The sequence below is a fragment of the Aquarana catesbeiana genome, linkage group LG06 (assembly GCF_042186555.1).
Source record: "Aquarana catesbeiana isolate 2022-GZ linkage group LG06, ASM4218655v1, whole genome shotgun sequence".
Classification (NCBI taxonomy): domain Eukaryota; kingdom Metazoa; phylum Chordata; class Amphibia; order Anura; family Ranidae; genus Aquarana; species Aquarana catesbeiana.
This window is the reverse complement of record NC_133329.1, coordinates 85992540-86006733: the sequence shown is the minus strand read 5'-3', so window position 1 is coordinate 86006733 and position 14194 is coordinate 85992540. Positions and strand designations below refer to the sequence as shown.

General features: G+C 40.5%; 1 protein-coding gene across 1 annotated transcript in view; it reads right to left on the bottom strand.

Moving 5' to 3' along the window:
* The window catches only part of MYO15A (myosin XVA), a 162657-nt gene that overhangs the window by 68013 nt on the left and 80450 nt on the right, over positions 1 to 14194 (bottom strand). The window contains exons 33-37 of the mRNA XM_073635189.1: positions 12979 to 13070; positions 5386 to 5506; positions 2678 to 2739; positions 304 to 483; positions 7 to 85 (exon numbers count right to left, since the gene is read on the bottom strand). Coding sequence (XP_073491290.1) covers positions 7 to 85; positions 304 to 483; positions 2678 to 2739; positions 5386 to 5506; positions 12979 to 13070 — 534 coding nt within the window. The remainder of the gene's footprint in view (positions 1 to 6; positions 86 to 303; positions 484 to 2677; positions 2740 to 5385; positions 5507 to 12978; positions 13071 to 14194) is intronic.

The window sequence follows — 14194 nt, the reverse complement described above, 5'->3', positions numbered from 1 at the left end:
ACCTACCTGGCATTTGGCGGAATGAACCCTCTCTGGAGGGGGAGGTATGAGTCCTGTAGGGAGGTGATCCATTTACAACATGCTTCTATAAACAGAGAAGAGATATGTGTTAATGATGTCAACATAACTGAAATGTTATAAGCATACAGGGCCAAGGTTATCAGTTTAAGGGTAATCATCAGGTTCTTTCTTCAATTTCTAGCCGGTGTTGGAGAAACTTGGTAGCTATTTGGTTGCTATAGGTAAGACAGACAGTTTACGCACATATATTTTATATGGGAGGCATAGAGACTTAAGTTTTACCTGGGTTGGTACCCCAGTCCTTGGCATTGGAGCCACTGTTGGGGTCACCCTATATGAACTACCCCGGCTGGATGGAGTACTAATGCTCGGCTTGGGTCCTGTGGCAACTGGTTGCTCTGCAGTAGAGCTGTTAACCATTTGTTGTTGGATGGCCATGGCCTGCAAGGTCATCTGCTGCGCCTAAAGAAAGAGGGACAAAATTGTTATCAGGTGTTTATTGGCATGGAAGACAAAATAAAGGACAAAGGCCACATGTCATTTATGTTGTGCCATGTTTTCAACAAACTTTGAGCTTTACCTAAATTTAACAAATGTTTTTGACGTCATCAACAACTTAAATCAGAGTAACCAACTTTGAGAAGCTGGTAAATCACAAATTTTGAGCTAATTATGTTGTTTAAAGCCTTGTACACACTACTAGTTTTTTTTTGTTCAACCCAGTTCAGGTCAGAGCTGCTATACTAACAATTCGATGTTAGTACAGCAATCTCCCCTGCTGAGCTATTGTGTTCTGACAGGGGTAACGCCCCCCCCCCACCAGAACACTCCGATCAGCGATCTCAAAGGTCGTCAGACCTTTTTCATTCCTGACCCTTTGATAGATAGTTTTTATTGAACCGGCCGATGTCGCCTGACATTCGGCCCGTGTATATCAGGCTTTAGTGTGTTAATTGTCTGACAGAACTGTAAAGCAATAGAGCTCTGATCTGATATGATTTCCCATTCAAAGTGCTACATAAGGTAGATATCAAGACAAATACGGGTACTTATACTAGCTGTACTGAAAAATACATAAATATTTTCTATGAAACAGTAAATTATTTAAAGAGTGATTATTTCATAGTTGCCTAGACTTCTATTTTAACGTTCCACTTATATGGTAATCATTAATATAGCATAATAAAAAAAGGTTATAAAAGTCACTGTATTCGGCCTTCTGAGGAGACCCTGACTAGGTTCCTGCTTAGTAAAGCTGGCCAAACATCAGTAGAATTTAGTTTGAATATTTTCATTTTTTAAACGTCCGTTTGATTTTTCTAACAGTTAGTGGGGTCAAACAGGCAATCATTTTTGACCACAATGACCAGAAAATGCAAAGAAGGATGGAACATGCTCCGTTTTATTGAGCTACTTTTATAGCTCTGATGCCGTGTATGTTACCAGCATAACTATGTACTCGTATTTTTGCAATGCTCTTGGTTTGGTAAGAATAATAATTTTAATAATATTGTAGAAAAATACATAGAATATATAGAATATTAAACAAAGTCATGAACATTGAAAAATCAAGATATGCAAATTAGTGATACAGAGCTCCCTATTTCCAACGCGTTTCAGAGATGAATGTTGTCATGAGATCGTCCATATTCATTTTAAAAGAGAGACACTGTCACATGGAGTCATCCGACCATCCTGCAAACATTATCACGGCTTGAAGTAAATCTCTATGACGGGAATATCTCCAGCCCAGAGCATATAATCAAAAGATGTATATAGGGACTATGCCCCAAGTCAATAGAGAGGGGCTTGTCCCTAATCATGGCGAGGCCACGTGTACTGGGGCCTACAGAACGGGAATCCTAAAATGTGAGGTCATTGGTCAACCATTGACCAATGACCATTGGTCAACAGGCGGACGTATCCGGAGATACTGACAAGAGATTCAACACGTTCATATCCATCAATGCAACGGCGATTGGATCACTTTACAGCATCTCCTGATCTTTCTGTCCTTCCAAGCCTGTCTGATGGTGTTTGACGTGACCTCACATTTTAGGATTCCCGTTCTGTAGGCCCCAGTACACGTGACCTCGTCACGATTAGGGACAAGCCCCTCTCTATTGACTTGGGGCATAGTCCCTATATATATATATATATATATATATATATATATATATATATATATATATATATATATATTTATATATCTTTTGATTATATGCTCTGGGCTGGAGATATTCCCTTTATAGAGATTTACTTCAAGCTGTGATAATGTGGGCAGGATGGTCGGATGACTCCATGTGACAGTGTCTCTCTTTTAAAATTAATATGAACAATCTCATGTATGTGCAATTGAATAAGATATTATATATTTCCTGTTAACTCCTGATGAAGGAGACAACATTCATCTCCGAAACGCGCTTGGTATAGGATCTCTGTATCATCAATTTGCATATCTTGATTTTTCTGTTTAATATTCTATATTTTCTATGTATTTTTCTACAATATTATTAAAATGATTATTCTTACTTTTCATTGTCTGCTGGTAGTGCCTAAAAAATCCCACCCCCAGGGGTTCTCTTTCTTAATACAGCTACAAGCAATCAGACCAATAGAAATGTATCATTGTACAATAAAGCTTGCTCTCACTCACCAGTATCATGGCTTGCTGGTTGATATAAGCTTGCTGTTGAGCATATAAACTTGGATCCATACCTAAAAAAAAGGCAACAATCCACAAAGTGTGATGTATACAGTCTGCAAAAAATACACCCCTAACCTGTACAATTTTCCCGTCCCTGACCTTCAGTGAGCAGAACAACAGTTTGTGTTATGCTTCTGTTATAACCATTATAGTAGGGGTGCTGATGGTATTAAAAGAGAAAGTGAATCTAATGGAAGTGGTTTCATAATTATCAATCAGCTGCTGTACTTGCAAGGCTCTAATGAGGAAAGTTACAGCGTCTGCATCCCTTTAGACGTGATTTCCTATTGGGAGTATCTCTGTTGCAGGGGATGCCTGAATTCTGACCTATATCTTAGTGGAGACTTCTGGGAAAATCAGTGAGCCAATCACACAAGCAGGAAATTATGTTTCTGGGGGACATTCTGTGTACAAAAAACCTCCAGGTAGCCATATTGCATTGCATTTTAAAGAAACTTACAGAGCTGCAGATTGAAAAGGAAAGGTCATTTTCAATAACATGTAATTACAATATAAAGATATAATTAGTTAACTTAAAAATCTCCATAGGGGACGCTTTTAAATTTTTTACAGGTTACCAGTTTAGCGTTACAGAGGGGGTCTAGTGCTAGAATTTATGCACACGCTCTAACACACGCGGCGATACCTCACATGTGTGGTTTGTGCGGCATTTACATATGTGGGCGGGACTTACGTGTGCGTTCGCTTCTGAGCGCGAGCTACCGGGGACAGGGGCGTTTTACATTTTTTTTTTTATTTTACTTAATTTTTTTTATTTTGACACTTTTTTTTAATCACTTTTATTCCTATCACAAGGAATGTAAACATCCCTTGTAATAGGAATCTATGTGACAGGTCCTCTTTATGGAGAGATGCGGGGTCAATAAGACCCCACATCTCTCCTCCAGGCTGGAAAGCATGAGATCGGGAAATTTTTTTTACCGATCTCATGCTGACAGCCGCGATCGCGGCTTCGTTTATTTCCAGGTACCCGGGCGTGACGTCATAACATCGCGCCCGGGCCTCCGACGGTCATAGAGATGACTGGTGACCATCTGGTCACCAGTCATCTCTATCGTCCTCATCCGGCGCTGGCCGATTCTTTCTCCAGGTCCCCGATGGCACGGGAGAGCCCAGAGAAGCACCGGATGGCGGCGGGAGGGGGGGGAGTCCCCTCCCCTCGCCTATAAGAACGATCAAGCGGCGGAACTGCCGCTATAATCATTCTTATCGTGCACAGAATCACCGGCTGAAAAGAATCTGAATGATATCTGTAGCTACAGGCATCAGTCAGATATCACCACTCAAAGACAAGGACATTTATATACAGTGGCCGGTTTTGAAGTGGATGTAAACCCAATGTCATCTAAACTACTGCCATAGGGGTTAACTATAAGGATATACATGCCTCCTGCATGTATCTTTACCTGTCAAATGTCTCCCTTCTGTCTGTTATGAGACCCGAAAAACTGAATATTCTGTGGGTGGGTCTGTTGTCTGGAGCTCGGTGGGTGGAGTCATGATGTCAGTAGACTCCCCGCCCACCTCTACACTCCCCTTGTCAATATGCATTTTCTCCTGTGTATTTCTAACACTGAACTTCTGCTATGATCTCTAACATCCAGTGAAAAGACAGGAAAGTAACCACATGACTTCAGCATGCCAAATCATGGTGAGGTGTGGAACAGCCAATCCTTGCAGAGCTGCTGAAGAAAGGAGTGGGGGTGGGAATTAAAAAATAATGCATGTCTTAGGCTAGTGCACAAGATGTAAATCACCTGTCACTCACAGCAAGGGGGAGGATTTGACAAAGTTTTTCTCTGTTTGTCAAGTTTTATCTCACTGAACAATAAAAGAGGATTGCTCAGAGCTGGATTAACTCTCTGTGGCAAGACTGGGCTCAAATGATAGGAAATCTTATACTCTACGTTATGACATCAAAATTTTTTTTCGGGTTTACATCCACTTTAAGGCTATCCTGTCCACAGGGTGACAACATCACTGTGTGGTTTCACTGCAGAACAGAAGAGTGTTGTCACCTTGTTAAAGGAAGTGGAAAATCAATTGATTTACTGCCAAGATCAACAGATAATAAAACTACATTGCATGGGGGGGCAACAAGTAAAAAATAACTATGTGACAGGCTGTGTCATATGTCATTTTCTATTTTCCAATAGTCTAACTTTAAAGCTGAAGTCCAGAAATTATTTGTATTGCATACTTACATTGGGCCAGCTTGAACTAATATAAGACTGCATATCTGGTACCTGAATGTCCACTGGGAAAGTCAGAATCACTGTAGTAGGTGATGCTACTACAGTAATAATGGCTGTCATCATCTGGATCCAGTGGAGAGCAGCTTCCCCCCTGCACAGCGATCGCAGGGGGTTGCTCTCTCATCAATGCTGCCATTCACAGGACACTTTGTATTTTTTTTCCAACTAATGCAGGCCATTCCTTGAATGGACAAAATGAAGACTGTGATGTAGCCGCCCCTCCTCTCCACCTCGTCCAGTCAGAAAACCCCTTGTATGCATTGAAAAAAAATAATAAGGCGTTCTATGGGTAAGGATCAGCAATGGCTGCATACTTTGTGAGCCCAAGGCTTTCTATGAAAAGTGGGGACTATGATTATGACAAGGAGGATTGCGGCTCACCTGTATGATGGGATCCTTCTGCTGGCATACTGGACTCCCCTGGAACATCAGCCCCATCCCTCCCTCCAACTCCCCCTCCACCCTTCATCTTCTGGGACATTGCCGTCAGCTTTTCCAGATCCTACAGAAGAAGAGAGGACAGGTAAGAGGTGGCTGAGCTCAGCAGGGATGGAGTGAAAGTGATCTCTAACGAAGAGCCAACACTGAGAGGGATCAGGTGACCGTGACCCAAAAGTGGCAACAGCAGTCTTTCAGCGCAACATATGGCCTATGCAAAGAGTCAGTATGATAACTAATAAAAAATTACTTCCCTTGGGATTAAAAAATAAAGTATTCTTAAAAATAAATAAAAGATCCCTCACCTTCACAGATGCTGAGATCTCGGTAGTTAGCTCTATGCAGCCTATTACTTTTCTGGTACAATAGTTTTTATTTTATTTTTTTCACAAGTAATAGTTTTTATTGAGTAAAACAATATCAAAGATACAGGCTTGAGCAAAAAAAGGAAGAAGTGCGCAGGGGAGCAAAACAGTAAACCACATTTTTGAAGGTTTCAAGGGAAAAAGTGTAAGCAATTGGCGCAGCCTATTACTTTATGCCAGCCTTTGGCAATGTACTTACCCTGAAAAACAATGCTGAAATCATATTTAGGCCCCTTTGTAAAAAAATCACTATAGCTCCAGCCCAAGGTACTAATATTAGCATGATCAGTAAGTTGCAGATAATAAAACGATAATTATTATAATAATTTTTTATGGATCCGTTTATTTTAGCCAGCTTTTTGTTTAGTTTTACCCCTTCATAAAGTAAAGGAACCTTCAAAGTTATCTATTGCCACTTTTTTTTTTTTTTAAGTTTTGGATAGAGCAGGTAAATATATCAGTAATAATTTTATTGCTGTCTGTGTCCCCGCCTGGTAGATTTATGTTTTTTTGTCCTGATGACCATTGTCACCAAGGCAGAACAAGATGGTAAATCCAAAACTTCACAGTTGTCACTAAAACTACAAAAACAAAAAAAACAAAAAAAACAACTGTCTAAATACACTCACTTCCTGTAATGTCTGTGGGACAGGAAGTGCGGGGGAATATCCTCAGTTGGACACAGGCAGCGGAAAAAAAACTGCCAAAGTATATTATGGGATTGCCATGCACCACAACTGACCACATTATTACAACATTATTACAAGGTTTATTAGACATATTTAAAATTTGCACAAAAAAAAAAAAAACGTGAACTTTCACAGAGAATGAAAGATTTTTATTGTATAAATTTGAAATATAGCTAGAAAAAACTTTGTAAAAATGCTAAAAAAAAACCTGTGTATTTCTCTAGTTGTGGTGCCTAAAAAATTCCTTATGCCGTGTACACACGGGCGGACTTTTCGTCCGGACTGGTCCGACGGACCGAGTCCAGCGGACAATTCGACCGTGTGTGGGCTTCATCGGACCTGTAGCAGACTTTTTTGGTCGAAAATCTGACGGACTTTAGATTTGGAACATGTTTCAAATCTTTCCGACAGACTCGAGTCCGGTCGAAAAGTCTACTCGTCTGTATGCTAGTCCGACAGATGAAAACCGACGCTAGGGCAGCTATTGGCTATCAACTTCCTTATTTTAGTCCGGTCGTACGTCATCACGTACGAATCCTTCGGACTTTGGTGTGTAGGCAAGTCCGTTTGTTCGGAAAGTCCGTCGGAAGTCCACTGAAAGTCCGTCGGATAGACTGTCGGACCAGTCTGGTCGAAAAGTCCGCTCGTGTGTACGCGGCATTACTATACTTTGGTTCTTTTGCATTTGAAATTGGTATGTGGCAACGGAGTGCCACCTATGGGATCTTTATATGAGCGACAAAAACTGTCAGGAATTTAAACATTTCTTACTGTATCCACAGCTAGAAAAAAATTCCTTAGATACACTTTTATTTTTTTCCGTTTCTTAATTTTTTAGTTTTCTACTCGACTTGTTTTTACCTTATTAGGTAGATCTAAAAATCTTTCCTCTCATTTTCTAATACACTGTCACAGTTTGTTCCCTGTTCATATGTATTCACTTTCTTGTAATGCTAATAATGTTAACATGTTAGGAACTATTTACACCTATGTGTTTTTGATTTGGTGAATGTTTTAAATAAGTTTAAATAAATTACTAGTCATCCCTATGGATGGTGTGTGCTTGCATAACAAAGATACAGCAAGCAGGTTTTTTTTTGCTAATCACGACAAAATGCAGAGCTGTGAATAGACACTTATTTAGCCACCACCTGTCCCTGAACCCAACATAAGAATGAATGCAACTTGGTGAATAAAAAGTGAGTTTGTCCTGAACATAGTTCATGGAAATCCAGTATAGTCCGAAGCAAAGGAAAATAAATAAAAATAAGCTTAGGCTAGCATGACTGGGAGACAGGGTAATCAGGGAGAGATAGGGATAACTAGGAAGTGGTTAGGCCACTTACCTAATTGGTGTTTTTGAGCAGGGAGGATGTGCTGCAAGTGGGTCTTCTAAGAAGATCGGGACAGTTCCCGGCATCCGGTGAAGGCACGTGGGGAAGAACATCCCTGCATTGGATTAGTTCTTCTTTACATGGTTTTAATGACCTGGTGGTTGGGGTCTTTGGAGGCATTTTAAAAAAAACCTGATGTGCTTATCATATTAGGGACCCGTCTAAGGTATGGAATTCCAGTTAATGGTGGGTTAACCGGTAAGTTAAAATTGTTAAGTATCGGCAGAATGTTAGTGGTGAGTGGTGCGGCTGGGGGACTGTGTAAGTAGTTACGCAAATACAAAGTGGATAATTGATACTTGGTGCCTCCAAAGATCGGCAACCTTATGTTTGTTGTTATTGTATTATTATTTTGGTTCCTGTTTTAGGCTGGGTTCACACTAGTGTGACTTGGATGCGGGTTTCTCCACATTCCAATTCACACAGCAGGAGATTGTGACTGGATCTCTATGGAGCCAGTTCACACATCTCTGCAGTGGCTCCAGTGTGAATTACACAGGAGCCCTGTGCGTCTTTTGGTCCGTTTCAGGTCCAAATTCAGTCCAAAATTCGGGCTGAAATCAGACCTGAAAGGGTAAACGAGGATGTCCCGGACTCCTTCTATGAGCCGCTGCGTGCTCATATGTGAACCCAGCCTTAAGGAATGTTTGTTATATTTTGTTATTGGTTTAATAAATGGCCGCTATGGCCAATTTTACTACAAGAATTGTGTCATGATGTTTTTTTTCAGTTGAGTTGGGGTAAAAGGGTTGGGGTTGGTTAGCGGTTATTATTATGAGGGTGACGATTACATCTGTGGTGCCTTAGTCATGTAATTTGTGTATAGCTAAGTCGGTGGTATCTGGATATTGCTGTGAAGTATGAGTGTCAGTGTGTGTAACAGGATACAGCGACTCCTCCGTGCGGTGAACCGTCAAAGTGACTGACACACAGAGCAGAAGGCAGATCCAGTGTCTGATGGATTAAATATGACTTGTATCCACCAGAGCAGCATTTGCTTTTTTTTTTTTTTTTTAAAGGAAAAACAACAAAGTTTGTGTTTTCAATCTTCATCAAATGTTACCACTGTTTCCTAAAACTCTCATGCTCCCATGATGACCCACCAACAGGGTCTTGCAGGAAATCTCATGACCAGACACAGTAGTCCGTGTTTCCGTTTGACTACCTTTTTTAAATATCCACAAAGGATGATCAGATGCTAGGACCCAAGGACAGGTTTGAGAAAAACCAGTCTAAGCTGATGATCAAGATGGTCTCATACCTTATCTCCTTTTTTATTCAGTGCTGTTCAACCTAGACCTAGCAGAATTTTTGTATGTACTTTGCTTTGTTTACCGTAACATCAGTCAAAAGGTCAGTACACCCAAAATGGATTAATTTTCTGCTTTGTCCCCAATGCTATGGGGTCTTATTTCTCCAGCGCCATTCTCCATCATCATCCATCATAAGTGAAGGGATACAAGTTCCAAGTGGACACTACTTTGAGCTTACACAGGGCCGAGGGTTATCTTCCTGCTCCCGTGACAGTACCTGGTACTCAGGTGTGCACAGCCTGCATAGGGCAGTGTTGGGGAATCTTGGCACCCCAGAAGTTTTGGAACTACATTTACCATGATGCTCAACTACACTGCAAAGTGCATGAGCATCATGGGAAATGTTGTTCCAAAACATCTGGGGTGCCAAGATTTACCATCACTGGTATAGGGTGTACACCCCAAAGCTCAAACACACATGCGTGTGTGTGTGTACATGTATGTGCGTGTCAGTAGAGCAGAGATTGGTGTCAGTAGGACAGTGGATGGTGTCAGTGAGTAGAGCAGTGGATTTTGTCAGTAGGGCAGAGGACAGTGTCAGAAGAACAGTGGACAGTGTTAGTAGTGAAGGGATTGGTGTCAGTAGTTTTATCTTTATTATTGTACTTTTTAATTATTTTTTACAATTTTATTTTTATTATTTTTTACAATTTTTTTACGAGCCCCGTTGGGAGGATTTGGTGAAATATCAGGGGTCTAAATAGAAAGGGATTTAGGACAGAGATTTCCCAGTCTCTTTCTCTGCAGCCTCAGCTGCACTGGACTGTGAATGAATGGCGAGTGCTCTGTGCAACTTCCTGTACATTTGCCCCCCCGGGCAGCAGGGGGAATCTGTGACACACTGGGTTATTAGGGTGTGCTCAGACACACCTGGCACACCCTGTGTGCACACCTATGACCTAGTGCATGAACAACCAATCACAAAGCAGCTGAGCTGTCATGTGCATATTAAAGACAAACCAAATGAGGGACCACTGAGAGGCACAATGGGCACCCATTAACCCTGAAGTGCCACATCCCAGAATCATCTATTTAAATAGACAAAAATAAGATATTTGAACCGCAGTTCATGGACTTTATGGGCACAACTACAACAACAGGTAAAATAAAATACAAGCTTTATTGATACATAATAAAAAATATATAATTAAAAATCATCTAAATTTAAAAAGATAGTAGCATACCCGCTTACCTGCTGATTTACCTTCTATGTGATAAAGCTTTATTTGTAAATGCATCCAGGCGCATTGTTTGCTTTATCTGATATTTGGCGTGGCTGGCACATTTGGAATATTGTCTCTGACCAATCTGTACTGTAGCAATTCTATGTCAGCACCCTTTGCTCCTGAGGAAGCGGCATACGGGAAACATGTTGAGCTTTATGCTAAGGGATGGTGGAGCCCTCTATTGGCTGAGATTTGTACTCCTAGTCTGATGCTATATTATTATACATTTCCACTAATTGTGGACCACTACCCCTACTTATACATGGTGCTGAATGATATTATGTTTTTAAATTTAGATGCTTTTTAATTATATATTTTTTTATTATGTATCAATAAAGCTTGTAGTTTATTTTACCTGTTGTAGTTGTGCCCATAAAGTCCATGAACTGTGGTTCAAATATCTTATTTTGGTCTATTTAATTAGGGCTGTCCTTAATTAGGGCTGAATTGAAGGGGATTCAGTCGCATACTCTCTTCGATTCCGGCAGATAATGGGAGGAACAATGAGAATGTGTATATATGTGTTATAAGCTTTAATGTGAACCTATCGCTTTGCCCTTAATTTGCAAAGAACAGGTTTACTGCACATTATCGCTTCCACAGATGCCGAAAATTAAAATGTGAAAGTTAAGGTTCTATTTTTTCCTCAGGGAAACTGCTATAAGTCTTCGAGTTCATAATGACAATATAATTCAAGTTAAACATACAGTATGGAAACAGTAAAAAAATCCACACTATAACTGAATATCCAACTTTATCAAAATGAACCACATACAATTCCTTGAAAAAGTATTCATATCCCTTTAAATTTTCCACATTTTGTCATTTTACAACCAAAAACGTAATTGTATATTATTGGGATTTTATGTGATAGACCAACACAAAGTGGCAGATAATTGTGAAGTGGAAGGAAAATGATAAATGGCTTTCAACAAAAAAAAAATGTCTGAAAAGTGTAGCGTGCATTTGTATTCATCCCCCTTTACTCGGATACCCCTAAAATCTAGTGGAACCAATTGCCTTCAGAAGTCACCTAATTAGTAAATAGAGTCCACCTGTGTGTAATTTAATCTCAGTATAGATACAGCTGCTCTGTAAAGCCCTTACAGGTTTGTTAGAGAACCTTAGTGAACAAACAGCATCATGAAGGCCAAGGAACACACCAGACAGGTCAGGGATAATGTTGTGGAGAAGTTTAAAGCAGGGTTAGGTTACAAAAAGATATCCCAAGCTTTGAACATCTCACAGAGCACTGTTCAATCCATCATCCGAAAATGGAAAGAGTATGGCACAACTGCAAACCTACCAGGACATGGCCATCCACCTAAACTGACAGGGAGAGGAGAGCATTCATCAGAGAAGCAGCCAAGAGGCCCATGGTAACTCTGGAGGAGCTGCAGCGATCCACAGCTCAGGTGGGAGAATCTGTCCACAGGACAACTATTAGTAGTGCACGCCACAAATCTGGCCTTTATGGAAGAGTGGCAAGAAGAAAGACATTGTTGAAAGAAACCCTTAAGAAGTCCTGTTTGCAGTTTGCGAGAAGCCATGTGGGGGACACAGCAAACGCGTGGGAGAAGGTGTTCTGGTCAGATGAGGCCAAAACTTAACTTTGCCAAAAAGCAAAACACTATGTGTGGGGAAAAACTAACACTGCACATCACCATGAACACACCATCCCCACCGTGAAACATAGTGGTAGCATCATGTTGTGGGGATGCTTTTCTTTAGCAGGGACAGGGAAGCTGGCAGAGATGATGGGAAGATGGATGGAGCCAAATACAGGGCAATCGTAGAAGAAAACCTGTTAGTCTGCAAAAGACCTGAGACTGGGGCGGAGGTTCACCTTACAGCAGGACAACGACCATAAACATACAGCCAGAGCTACAATGAAATAGTTTAGATCAAAGCATATTCATATGTTAGAATGACCCAGTCAAAGTCCAGACCTAAATCCAACTGAGAATCTGTGGCAAGACTTGAAAATTGCTGTTCACAGACGCTCTCCATCCAAACTGGTAGAGCTTGAGCTATTTTGCAAAGAAGAATGGGCAAACATGTCACTCTCTAGATGTGCAAAGCTGGTAGAGACATCCCCAAAAAGACTTGCAGCTGTAATTGCAGCAAACATATTGACTCAGGGGGGCGGAATACAAGTGCACGCCACATTTATCACATATATATTTGTAAAAAAATGTTGAAAACCATTTATGATTTTCCTTCCACTTCACAATTATGTGCCACTTAATGTTGGTCTATCACATAAGATCCCATGAAAAAACATTTACGTTTTTGGTTGTAACATGATAAAATGTGGAAAATTTCAAGGGGTGTGAATACTTTTTCAAGGCACTGTGCATTTATGTTATAAACTTGAAAGCGAGAAAAGGATAAGGTAGGGGTCTACTCGTATCAAAGTCAGTCAGGCATGATGTGTATTAACCAAAGGTATGTTCTGAGAAGAAGATGGGAAAGAAAGAAAGAAGGAGGAGGTTAAGGATAGACCGTGTCCATGTTTTACCAATGTAGATAAAGAACAGTTTTCTTACCCCATTCCCATAAGACAGAACAGGGTCAAACAGACTGTCCAGATAATGGTCCATGCCTTTCTGTGATGGAGGTTCACTGAGTGTGTCTGAATCTGTGGGAAGAAAGCAAAATGGCTCACCATCCAGCCCAGTTTACTTCAGGCCACATGTTGACGGGCTTTTCTTCCCACTGCTTCTTTCCCCATAAAAGTCTATAGAAATGCAAAGCAGCTTGGAGCAAATCAACTGTCAGTCAAATGCACCTGCAATTTAATCCAAATGATCTCAGCAGGGTCTCAAACTGATGTCAAAAGCACACTGCATTTGCCCGTCAAATTACATAAACACAGGTCCTCATTGTATAGCAGCAGTGTTCCCAGACTAATTTAATGCTTAGGGTTGTACTGCTCAAAATGCACGCACAGGCCTATTTTTAGGGTACATGTGCACATCTGGTGAGTAAGCATCCCATCTGGGGTAGTCAGTCTGTAATTCATTATATTAGGATTCAAATCTTTTGAGGTCCCAAAATAATAGCAAAATCTGGATATGATGTACCAACTCAATTAGGTTAAAGTGTATAAAAAGCCAAAACATATTTTTAGTTTTACAATGGCTAAGGATTGGGTATAACTCCTCATTTTTTGTGTGCTTGCAATCATTGCCTTGACCAAGAGATTTCCCTTCACTTCCTATCCTGGAGACAAGACAGAATTGATAGGGGATCTCCAAGACTGAAGGAAAACATTTCTTATCACTGAAGCAGGAGTCCACACCAGAAGATTTTTCCTTACCTCCCGTTCTGGTAATAATCCTAAAAGTTTGGGTTCCTTCACATTCTGTTCTAGCATCAATGGTCAACAGGACAAAGAGAGTGGGTGAATTTCCAGAAAGCAATAAAATGCTGACATAGGTTTTAAAACTTCCCTACTCTTTCTGGAGATAAAAAAAAAGTTTTGGCTTTACATATACTTTAAGCACCACCAGCCTGAGTCATAAAGCTGGCTAAGAGGGGGGTCAGAACCAAAGCAAAAGTATATTATATGCAATGGCTTTTAAGACACCTTGTGAAATACAACTTATTGGGAGCAGAGAGCAGGAGCTAATGAGAAGAGTAATTAAAACTCCTGCAGCTCAGACAATGAGCAGAATGTTTTTTTTTTCTCTTCAAATTCTTTGGAGCTCTTATTTTTAAATATACACTATGCTAGTTCCAAAAAGGCTTTCTGAGTTTTGG